Source organism: Heterocephalus glaber, unplaced genomic scaffold (genome assembly GCF_053883595.1).
Source record: "Heterocephalus glaber isolate CG9 unplaced genomic scaffold, H.glaber_assembly_v1.0 deba00000122, whole genome shotgun sequence".
NCBI lineage: Eukaryota > Metazoa > Chordata > Mammalia > Rodentia > Bathyergidae > Heterocephalus > Heterocephalus glaber.
In genome coordinates this window covers 47,158,749-47,171,269 of record NW_028258138.1, presented here as the reverse complement: position 1 = coordinate 47,171,269, position 12,521 = coordinate 47,158,749, and the positions used below count along the sequence as shown (strand labels likewise).

General features: G+C 38.5%; 1 protein-coding gene across 1 annotated transcript; it reads right to left on the bottom strand.

Annotated features, from left to right (window-relative positions):
• Positions 1-737: 737 nt before the first annotated feature.
• Positions 738-4,791, bottom strand: LOC101704033 (ferritin light chain, oocyte isoform-like). The gene is made up of 4 exons (XM_004858006.3): positions 4,674-4,791; positions 3,856-3,999; positions 2,438-2,563; positions 738-1,324 (listed from the first exon to the last, which is right to left on the bottom strand). The coding sequence occupies exons 1-4, from the start codon at positions 4,773-4,775 to the stop codon at positions 1,130-1,132; spliced, it is 567 nt and encodes a 188-aa protein (XP_004858063.1). The 5' UTR covers positions 4,776-4,791; the 3' UTR covers positions 738-1,129.
• Positions 4,792-12,521: the final 7,730 nt, after the last annotated feature.

The following is a 12,521-nucleotide window of genomic DNA, read 5'->3' as shown; positions in this document are numbered from 1 at the left end:
GTAAGAAATTCTGACAATATTTCTGTGTTGCTTATTCAATGAGCTGTTTTCATTTGAATATTCAGTTTATTTATTAACTTCAGATTTTTCCAATATGATTAACAGGTTCTTTCTTACAACCACTTGTCTTCTTTCAAACAAGATTCTCATTTGTATCTAAAGGTGTTAAAATTAATGATATTGTGCCTCAAATTCAGTGGATATTTTCCTATTGGAATGTTTTCTATCATCGAGATTAAGAAGTGACACTATTATATAAATAAAAAGAACACATAATATGAGTGGGTGCTTCTCTAGATAACTTACATGCAATAAATCATTTAATTCTATTGTTCTTGTACTATAAACCTCATTTTATAGAATATTAAACTGGGGTAATAAAGACTGAAAAACCACTCATGGTTGTGAAGCTAGTAAGTTTTGAAACCACATACAATCCAATAGAGCCCTCTTTTTCTTCCCAAATGGTACCCTGAAAAATCTAGTCTAAACTTACTCAGTGTTTGCTGTAGAAGTAATTTAATTAAGTATTTGCTGATTAGCTCCTAGTAGAATTAGGAGAACCCATCCACTGAGTTTCAGTGCATTAATTCCCTCTATGTAAAAGCCTGTTGTCTACTTACATCTACCTAGGACCATGAAAGGGCATGTCGGTTGCAGCTCCTCATCCACTTTGCATCTTTCAAGGGAAGGTCACATTTTTATATCAAGAACCCTTGTTTTCTAACTTTGCTTTGCATTTAAATTAAAGAAAACTCCATTACTCTATAAGCTGTCATAAACAAATGAGGAAAGAACAATTAGATTTAATGTTTTGCAACTTAGTTTATACTGTATTCATTTGTCCAGGTTGAATTTACCAAATCTTGACTGTCACCTGAGTTTTAGAAACAAAGGAGGGAAATTTTTGTTTATTCATTTATGTCTAATGTACCCACTGTTCCTCAGGGGTCTCTCATCAATCCCACATTGGTGGAAATAAACATTCTCTTACAAAAACCTCTTTGCACATAATTATAATGCAACACATATTTATTTCTATGCATGACAATGAAAATTAGGAAAATAGAAAAGGAAGCAGCCTTCAGGCAAATGGAGAGATCAAGACTATTATATAGCCAACTTTGAGTTAGACTGCACTGAGATTTGCTGTGCTGCCCCCAGAGGTTGTGTCTTCACCAGATACAGATGCCCCAGCAGGATTTTCAGACAGTCTTCTTTGCTGCCTATATTCTTCTAATCTTCTGTAATCCAAAATTTCCTGTTCCAAAAACCTTCGGTGCTTATTCTGTTTAACCAAGAGATCCTTAGTAAATTTTACAAGCTATAGGAAGAAAGCAAGAAAGGTTCCATATTAAGGAACAGGTATGTATTGAGAGGTGAACTACTCGAACTGTAGCCATTGCCTGGACTAGCAGTGCCTGGACTAGCAGTCCCTGGACCATGTTAAAAATATAAAATTTCAAAAGTTCTATTGTAGACTTACTAAATCAGTATCTCCATTTAAAAAGGGACTAGGGATGATCCATGTGCACACTGAGGTTTCAAGAGTTCTGATCAAAGGCATTAAAGACATCTAGGTGAAGTATAGGCCTTACTTGCAATGAATGTTAGAGTATCTCATCAAAAGTATAGATTACTTTAAGAAGCAAGCTACTACTGCATTGATTTTGAAACCTGTCTCCTTTAATCATATGTGGAGCTACCATACAAAATTTTAAAAGATTTAGCTATAAGTGATCTGGCATAGGCCTTAGTATTTATATCTCTTCAGAGATCCTTGGAGAGTCTAATGTCTATCAAATAGAGTTGAGAACCTTTGTACTAAGGTATTTTATCCACTTTGACTTCCTGAGAAGTTAGTGAACTGTTGCAAAGGTAGTTACCACTTTGAGCTGGAGTGTTGACTAACAACCAGGAAGGCTGCACAGCAGTCTGGGATAGTAGGTGACCATGCATATCTACTGTCATATCTAGGACAGTGAATCTCAAACTGTGCTACCAGTTAGCAGTATCAGTATATTGGAACTTGTTAAAAGGGCAAATTTTGGATCCCTAAACAAACAACCAAATCATAACTTTTGTGGTTGGATCCAAGCAGTTTGTGTTAGTAAGCTCTCCAAGTGATTCGAGTGCTTAACAAGCTTAAACTTTTCTGGTCAAGAAGACGTTGAAGCCAGCAACAGAACATTTATTCTGTTCAGTCTTCCAGAGTACATTATTCCTAGAAAGGCTTTTCTATCCTTTCTTGAGTTGAATGTATCCTTACCAAAACCCTCAACCCCTGTGTTCAATTCACTGCTAGAAATAACTTGTTGTACTTGCTTGGTGAGAAATTAGCATATATTGGGTGACCCACTGTCTTGGGCCTATTTCCCAGAAGCAGGTCATAACGGTGAAACATTACACTGCTTGTCAATACCTGTTTATTACTTACACGAGTTTCACGAGCCCGAGAAGCTGAGGTTTTCAGGTCTTCCATGATCCTAGTTAACTCTTCTTCTAGATTCACAACATCTGGTAGGGCTTTTTCTGGAGTTTCTAGGGGACCTATGTTGGCCCTCTGTTGAAGAAGAACAAGAAAGACAATTTCCTATCTCTTTCACAAAATTGTTACTTTTTGCTTCTCAAGTGGGACGAAGACTAGGTTTGCACAGTATAATTATTTCTAAATATTGCAGCGCAATGTGATCAGCTAAGAATCTTAAACACTGAGTCTTGAGTCCACTGTAGACGCTCTGAATTAATTAATGTAGGGTGGCGTGTGGGTATCAGGAATTGAGAATATCTCCAGATGATTTTAAGGTGCTACAAAACAAGGTTCTCAAGAGTATATATAACACAGCTATGTATATGATCTTTCCTTAAGGATGCTGGCTTAATTTAGTCATTAGCAGGCATTTACATCTATTCATAAAACTGAAGCTTAAAAAAAATATGTTTTTTTGTTGAAGCGGTATAAGCAGTGATGTTGAAGGACCCTAGTTAGCAAGACAGACTCCATATTGCTGCTTGACCCACCTGCCTGCCCTTTAGATGAACTCAGAAGGAGGAAGCTTAGAAACCTCCTCCCCTTAGAGAGTCTCTTAGAAACAACAATTAATTAACTATTGTTTTACAAATGTTCTAACAGCAGGACGTTCCGCTTCTGTACCTTTTGCTTGCTTTACTAGTTCTATCCCATAGGGGGGCCTAGAAACTGTTGGCCTCAAAGGTGTATAAAACATGTTTGTCTCCCCCCAGTCAGGGCTCGAGCCCGATGCTCAGCTTGGGTCCCGGCTGGTAATAAACTCCTGTGTGGATTTAATATTGGTCTGTGGTTGGTTCTTTCTCACTGGGCACAACAATGTAATACCCATTAGGATCAGATTGTTTTTTGGAAAGTCTACTGCAGAAAAAACATTTTGACCTTGCAGGGAAAGGAATATTAAATACATGAACCTGAACCTGATCGGTGATTGGAAATAAGATGCTAATGGCTCTGGGAAGAGGTCATGCTTGTATTTCTTCTCAAACTATAAACATTAGAGCTTGTTATTACACATCCTTGGGCTCCACCCACAGAGATTCTGATTCAACAGCACTGGAGTGGAATCGATAAATGTACATTTCTCCTCATCCCCATGTATTAGTACTGCTGATTCAGAGGATACATCCAGTTTAGTTCATTGAGAAGGGCCAAATAAGTATTTGGTGTCTAAATTTACCCAAACACATGTTGATATTTGCTTCCTCTAAAACTCAATTATAAGAAGCCCACTTACGACCATGTGTATCCTAACAACTTAGGCAGGAACTAATTATTTTGTAGACCTGAAAATGGCCTAATAAAGATTGTAGTAAAATTATAGTCACCTGAATAAAGGGAACACTGTTAATACAATTACGTCTCCTTAGAAACCTTAGGAACTCCTTTGCTTGCTCCCACTTCACCGCTGACATATGCTCCAAGAACACAGCAAAAGCAGGCATAACCTTTGGTTCAGTGAAGCTGTAGGCCTGAGAGAAGTGACAATGGGAGGGAAACTGGGATTAAGAGAAGGCAAATTTTAACCTGGGAACCCTTCGAAGACTTACTTTGCTAACTCAGTGGCTGTCCAGAAAGTAACCTTCATGGGTTATTCTTGGGAGCTCTTGACCTTCAGGAAGCTCTGGCTGTCTTCCTGAACTCAGACTACCTCACCTACCTCAAATATCAGCCACTCAGATCCAGGATGCTAGTGACTAATTTTTCCAAATGATGGCCTTGTAAGGACCAAGTTTGATAACCTACTTGCTAGCACTATTATCCATTAATTGTGTAGATCCATGAGAGAAGTCCAGCATGAAATAACTGATATTTTAAAGTCAATCTATTTCATTAATTCTAACATATTTACATTAATTATGAAATAGCATATAGGTTTACATTTGTCTGTCTGCCACCACTCTTTGATATGCCAAGAATTTTTATAAGCCACAGGAAAAAGTGTATCTCTTTATCATAGCTCAGAGTTGAAACCACAATTCTAAATCCTTATGCCAAGATTGGCAATACTTAGTCACAGAGTTGTTCTTACAACTTTAAACAGACCACAAATGTAGTCAAAACCATTTCTAAGGAAATAGCAAATGTAGCATCACCCAGGTGAAAGCTAAACCTCCCTGAACGTTGCTCAAAAGCCCATACTAACCAGAGTTAAATACACATCACTGATATACATCTGGTAAGCTGCTACACGGTTAATACCATTTGCACATTCTTCAGGAAAGGGGTTGGGGCTCTGATATGCCATTTCACCTTAGGGAAATCCAGACATAAAATGTGCCACCAGCTGACCTAGAGGATTTCTTAAATACTAACAAGCAGATAGGCAGCCCACTTCCTACAGCCAGATGAAATTCAATCCAGCTGAAATTAACAGCTATTAATCTATCACTAAGAACCTTGTTTTTGAATGAAAGAAACAATCATACCAGAGAAAACTGATTTTTTAAAGGGGGAGGAGGGGCTTAATCTTTCTAATTATCCTACTCAATATTCTGTATTCTCTTTTTTCTGACTATGATTTGAAAGCACTATGATATACTTCCTTAATATAGTAAAGTATTAACTGACTGGATGAATTATATTTAATTTTTCCCATTCTTAAAAATTGTTATGCAAACCATGTTAGAACACATGTTGAATCTGAAAAGTCTGGCTAAATTACTATCTCTCTTTTTAAAGGATCCATAACCCCTCTGTAAAACCTCAATACACACAATTGATCTTATGGGAGGTTTCAATGGAGTTGTGAAGTATCAAAATCATTTTAGCTGAGGGAATTAGGGCAGGTTTCATTGATGAATTGGCATTTTAAAAAATTGCCCTTGGGAGGCAGGCAAGAATGTAGGAAATTGGAAATGGAAGAAGCATTCCACCTGGAGATGGCACGCAGGCTTTAAAAATAACAGGAGGTGGTTGGTTCCCTTAAATTATGGTCAGACTGCTCCACCTGGCAATATTTTTGCTTCTTCCTCAAACATCTCCCAGAGGTCCGTAAATGTTCCTTGCCTCTTTGGGGAGCAGGAATTGTCTTACTGATACTGGTATTCCTAAAGCTCTAATGGGGTATATGTAGATACTATATGCTGAATTAATGTTGATGAAATAAAATCATAATTTAACTTAAAATACTGCATAAAATTTTTCATAAATCTGGTGGATCTCTAGTTTGCACTTGATCATAGCCATAAGGCTGAGAAGCGATGGTGGATCTCTAGTTTGGATTAACCTATGTCTGGCTGGACTGAAGTAGAAACAACAGGCCTCCAAAAGTCTCTTTAAGAGGCAGTGAGGTGTGAGGCAGCCTGGTAAATGAAAGCACATCCTAAGTGAAAGAGCTAGGGATTTAAAGGTTGGGTCAATCACAGAGATAAAAAGGGAAAGGATGAGGATAAAAATGGCCTGTTATTTGTCACTTTTATTTTTGGCTCCACACAGTCTCTTGACCCCAACTAAATTTATGGAATTCATTCTTCACTTCAGGAATAAAGAGATGTTTCAGACAGTGCTCTTGAAATGTTAGTTTGCATATGAACCACCCGAGTTTTAGTTAAAACACTTTTTCTCTATAGTGGGCTTGGCATGGAGCATTTTTAACAGTGATGCCAAGTCCTGCCTATCCAGGGAATATACTTTGAGTATCAAGATTTTAAGTAAATCTTTAAAAAGCTATTTCAGTAAAAATTTTGTAAGACACCAATGACAGTGCCAGGGCAGCTGTAATAAGACAAAAGGGAATGTTCTTTGAAGACACTTGCAGTGAATTAGTGTTCAAATTCTTAGGACCCTCATGGCAGCATCCTAAGGGAGGCTGCTATGATGAAGCCCTCTGCAATATCTAGCCTTTGAGATAAGGAGCAGGCAAAGGGGAAAGAAAATGATAACGGATGAGACACATAACTCATTTTTCTCATACTAAATGTGAAACATTAGCCAAACTTCTCCTCCCTGAATTATACTGATCTTTTCAGATTAGAGTTTTCCATGAGAAAGGGGGCCATGTGTGAGTAAAATCTAGATTATGACTGTTACAGTAACGCTCTCTATAAGATTGTAAACCTGTAAGATACAGATTTTATGTATTGGGAGATACTCTGACAGTTTTTATATTTCTGGAGGGCCTATAAGATGATTTTATGCAAACATTCTATGATTTCACCACTGCATCTCGGCAACAATACATACCTGAATACATATAAATAAAATACTCATGATATTGAGGTGAAATCTTAAGAAATACTGCTAAGAATTTAAAAATGACCTCACCAATAAGTAGGAAAAAAAGAGAGTGAAGAAACACATTATCATCATTGGAAGGTGTGCTAGTATTGTTCCCAGAGTTTTAGGGTAATAGCTTTTGTTCTGGGGGTCTCAACGTACCAGGCTTGTACACTCATCCCATAATGCCAATCAAGAGATGAGCAGAGATGAAGGGCAGCAAAGGAGTTTTAAGCCAGCCTGGTCATTCTGGGTAGCACAGATAAAGGGTTTGCAATTTGTGTTCAGAGTGCTGACTGAGTCTTTGGAGTTTTATAGGAAAGGGGGACAAAGGCAAGGAGTATGTGTTTGCATAGTTGGCAGGTTTGCATATCTAGTCCTGTATGTTATCTAAAGTCTTCATGATAGGTATCTCAGTACTAGTTGTGTGAGTTCCAGGGAGAGTCCCCATTTCCCAACAGGGCAACTCAGTTTGGACCAAGAGATAAACCCTCCTATTGTTAGGAGGAAGTCTCAGTTCTCATCATGGGGTAATTGTTGCTCTTGGAGGGGGGTGTGAACTCATCATGGGTGTACTGTGAGGCTGTGTTTTCCTGAAAATTGAGGTGGCTTTAGGTTTAAGAAGATGACTGGAAACTTCTAGGTACCACTCCAGGGATCTGAAAACTGGATGTTGTAAGAGCTGGCAAGTAGATGTCCCTGCCAACCATGAAAACTGCTTGACGTATGCATCTCTTGGTGTCCTCAGTCTTGAAGCGAGATGAGATAGTTAGGTAAATTGAGGGCTATAAGTTTTGCAACACTGATACTCTCTAAAAGATTAAATAGCTGTGTTCAGAGATGAGTAGGTGTCTAACCTAAAGTTTTAAGCAAGTAAGGGAGATATATCAAATGAAAGCAGAAATATATTATTTGAAGACAACATTATGCTGCTTTTAGTTACCCACTGGCCAACTGCAGGCCTTTCCCCTAAATTGCTGTAACATTATAGTAGCTTTACAAGTGATTATATTTTCTTTTTATATTTTTGCAATTTTAAAAATTTCTATATATTCATTTTGAAAAAAGAATTTGCCAGATCCCTTTCTGGAGAATTATCACAGTGCTTCATAAAAGTACCACAGATAAATTTCTGATGTATACTTTATTCTAATCACAAATATAATGCACAAACATTATAAAATATTTGAACATTAAATATAATAATATTTGGAATGTTAATGTCTATGGCAAACACTTTCATAACACTTTCAAATGAAACAGCTGGAGTGCTTTGGCTAAATTGTTTAAAATGATTAATAGTGGTAGACATCAAACAGATTAACTCCTTTCTCTCCTATAGTCTACTGCTCTGTGCTTGGTAGTTCTTTCTGAATTCCCACCTTTTTCAAATTTTAGATACATTGACTCAGTTCTCCAGAATCATCTTCAAAAATTTCTGAGGGCATCTATGGTATTGTCTGCTAATCACATTTTTTTCTAGAAATTACATCACATATGCTTACCATCCTCCCAGCCCCAAAAAATAATTAGAGAGGGAAGTCTGCAGGTTCCCCTATTATCATTTTCCTTACCCTTGGACATTACATACTGGTCCCAGGATGAACTTAAATGGTATAGAGTCTGTATCAGAAAGATTTTAAACTACAAAACTTGTACCCTAAGTTATTTTTCACATAAAATAAAAGTCCAAAATTAGTACCCTAGTGTATCTCCTCAAGCATGTCATCAGAACCGAGGCTCCTTCTCTGTAATTTCTCTCCTAGTCTTTTCTGATAAACGAAATCATTTTTATTCCAGAGAAAGATGATATGGCTCACACTAATCATGTTACTAAGACATTTCTAAGGCATTTTTATAATAGGTTGAGGTATGGATAGTGCTGGGAACCAGAGGAAAAGGAGGCCTTTTGTACAGAGATACTAAGGATAGAGAAGGATGGAAACCTGGAACTAGAATACAGTTTTCTCAGGACCAGCTTTTGTGACTGCAAAATGTTCAAAATGGCCCATTGCTGTTTGACTTTGGTTCACCTTATGGATATTTGCAAGTTCAGAGCAATGAAGTGATTTCTTAAAGATTAAAGATGATCAGATAATGCGGATCAAGGCCTAATTGATCTTCTCTGCAGCCACAAAAGAAAAAAAAAACATCAAGCTGTGCCTCTTTTGGCAATGTGCAGTCATGCTAGCATGTTGCAAGTTTCAGAGAAGAGTCAATAGAGCTGAGATTTGGATGTTTAACAGGGTATATGCTATAGGTAACAAGAGGCAGATGAATCTACTATTAATCTAATTGTTCATTCCCATGTTTAAGTGAATAAAAGCCAATGAATAAAGCAAAGAGTCCCCTGGTCCCCTCATTCCAAAATATCTTTGTGTCTTTTGTCTTTCGTCTTCCTTTGGCCCCCAGTCAGGGATAAACTTATTTGGTGGTTCCTACAAAAGATAAATCGGTCACATAGTTTCCTTTGCACTAATCAGCTTCATTTATCATTATCAGGGCAGGCCATCCCCATCACAGGCACCCAGAAGAGCCAAACAACCCTGTCTATAGGGACAATACTTACCTGTCCTTTCCTCCTCTTCTAACTTGGCTTCCTGGCCAGTTACATTAGGGATACAAGCTAATAATGGTTTTTCTTCCCTACAAGTAGTTTATTCACATCTAACTTGAGCTCTTCACTTTTTATTATCTCTTGGCTAGTACATTGGGCAATCATTCTCACACAGCTAACATTACATCCCGGCATGAGAGTTGCCAGACAGAGTGGCAGGTGGCTAAAATACACAGGTGGAAACAACTTGTGTGATGCGTAGCCATGGAATGTCCATCAGTGCATCTAGTCACTTGGGGGAATGATGATGAGTCCCTTAAATTATTAACTACTACTAGAAACTAAAATCATCCTGAATTCTTACCATTGTAAAAAGTGTTAAGAAAATTGTTCTTGAACTTTTATGTCAAGGCACCACAGAGTGTAGTATGTTTAGACAAACATACAAACAAACAAACAAAAAACCCTGCACATCCAATGTGATAATTTCTTACTGAAGTCTGTGTGTGGTGGGAGAAGAGAGACAGGGGAAGGAAGAGTGGATCAGAGTGGATCCTCTTCTCCATTTAGAAGAATTATTACAAGTATAAAAGAGGAAGAATATTTGACAGTACTGTATACTAGTATCACAGACATCTCAAAGTTTTTTATTTCTCAATCACTCAAACATACCTAGTTCAAAGTTTCATGTCAGTTAAATGAAATAGGCCCATTGGGAAGTTACTGTTTCATGAGGGCTCAAACTTCATCAAGTAGATTAATCCACTGATGAGGTCATAATTTGATGATTACTGGGAGGTGACAGATATAAGAAGCCAGGCCCATCTCACGAGAGGGAATCATGAGGGTACAACCCTGGAAACTATACCTGATCCTTTGCTTCTTCACCTTTGGCTTGCTCTTTCTCTTGCTGCTTTTGGCTGCCATAAGGTGAGCAGTGTTTTTCTCCCATTCAGTCTCTGCCATTAGCTTCTGGCTCACTATAGGTTACAAACAATGGAGCAAAGTCACTTTGGCCTGAAACCATGAGCCAAAATAATTTTTTCCTCCTTTCAGATGTTTTTCTCAAGTATGTGTTCACAGTGATGCAAGTTAATACAGTCTAGGAAGATTTTAAAGAGTAAACCTCAGTCTGGAGTAGAAAGTCATTTCTCTCTCTCTACTTCCGTGGAGTTCTTGCAACCCAGCACCCTGGCTCTCTTCCCATCCAATCACCTTTCTGGGTGCTATGGATTTCTATCTGCCAGTCCCTGTGCACTGTGCTACTGCACATGGTCATAGAAGCTAGATGACAGTTCTGAGTATTCTTTGTATCAGCCTGCCACCCATAGCCTAAAACCTGCAGTAGCTCTTCTTCTCAAGAGGTTCCATCTCTTGGTGCAGGGAATAGACCCTTGGTTACCTAGGCTGATGCTGTACTTGTCATACCTGATTCTGCCAGCTTCAGAAACCTGGATATTCACAGAAGAAGAGTGGTATGCCCTAGGCACAGTCCTCAGCTGGAAATGATGCAAGCTAAAACTAGAGTCTAACGCACAAGTCCACAACTCTACCAGATCCTGGAGTCAGTCCAGAGGCTGTTGTCTGTGAGCTCTTCTCTGCATATGGGGTACTCTGTCTCTATGGGTGCTGGGACTCACCATGTCAGATGTGTCATTCAGTTCCAAGATAAGCCCTGCACTGTAGGGAATAGGGAAAGGGGATGTTACCAGAACCCCTGCTGTGAGGCCTCATCTCCTGTGAGCCATAATAGCACAAGGTGAATTAATGAATTAAGACAGAAAATGAGACTTAGAGAAGAAGCTGAGCTTTGGGCATGATCAATGCTGCTCTGGGGAGGAAAAATGAATGACCCAGAGCTTGCCACATTAGTATATCAGGAGTAATAGATGACTCAGAGGGCTGCAGTGATAATTCTAGAATGATGAGGAACTTATGCAGATGAAGATCTTGGGTCATGAGGAACTGATGTTGATTAGGAATTTGTCTCTCCCCAGGATGTCTTCACCTGATGTAATCCTGACCTGGACCATCACAGCATCACTGGACCATTGAGGTTTTAGCTGTGACCAGAGGCAAAAATGGAGTTAGGTCTCAACATGCCATGGCTGGCCTGTAGGCAGGAAAACTAGGCCTAATTATAATTTAATTGTGAAATGATTTTTCCCCAAAATTATGTAGAATCGCTTCTGCCACTGCACAAGCTTTTGTGTTCTACTTGCTTTGGCATGTGGGTGTGGTGGATGCAAACAGTATTTTGGCTTAATACAGTATAGCAGCTCAATCTTTGGGTACTGGGTTGATAGTAGGTCATGAAGCTTTAGTTAACTAGCACATAGTTTTAAGGTGGCAAGACTGGTACTGAGTTTGAACCCTAAGGTAAATCCTGTATTTAATTCATTATCCATCCTGCATGCAGGTGGCTGTTCTCTCCATGGTATCTTATTGGAGTGAGGGAAAGCTCATACAGGCAACTCCTTCCTGCCTGTCTTCTTTGATACTTCTTTTCATTTTGTCATACTAAAAGTAGGCATTATGGTGGCTCACTTGATCTTATCTCTAAGGTGGACTGATGTTTCAATAGCTGTTCATACTGGTGTGCATGTGGAGAGATGATCATCGGGGAGCATTACTCAACTGATACCTTATGCTTGGGCCTGTTGCCAAGTACTTTAAGCAGGATAGCTTTTTAAAAAATGTTTTCTCTCTTCCTAATGCTATATGGGAAAGACTGATTTGTAGATATTTATCTAGTAGCCAGCAACATTTCTGAACTTTCTTGTGAGTTATAATAGTGTGTACATTCTAGTTATAATTATGTTTGTTAGATATGTCAATCATTTTCAAACAGATAAATCTTCCCCCCCGCCCCATTAACTTTATTGGTACATTTTAGGTACAAAACACAGTCATATCCATCATTGGGATCTTGTACCATCACATGAGTCTCTTGGTTCTTTTTTTTTTTTCCCCTTCCCTTGCCCTCCCTTCACCCCCTCCACCCCTCCCCATTTGCAAAGACCTTGTTTCCATTTTTATCCTCTTCTCATATTTTTTCCTTTCCCTTTTTTCCCTTCCCCTACCCCTCCCAATTCCCCTGCTCTTTTAGACCTTTTCTTCCTGTTACACAATATCAGTTATACATTTTTAAAATAACAATATTAAGATCTAGGAGACATTACCACAGATTTTATAGAATTTAAAAGGACATAGAAAGCA

What these genes read in the sequence shown, in the direction of transcription:
- LOC101704033 (XM_004858006.3), bottom strand. Translation starts at nt 4,775, where the DNA reads ATGGCATATCAGAGCCCCAACCCCTTTCCTGAAGAATGTGCAAATGGT. An exon ending in ACAGTGTTCCCTTTATTCAG is followed by an intron (nt 2,564 to 3,855) that starts GTGACTATAATT and finishes CTTCTTCAACAG; the next exon opens with AGGGCCAACATAGGTCCCCT. An exon ending in CTCGGGCTCGTGAAACTCGT is followed by an intron (nt 1,325 to 2,437) that starts GTAAGTAATAAA and finishes TTCTTCCTATAG; the next exon opens with CTTGTAAAATTTACTAAGGA.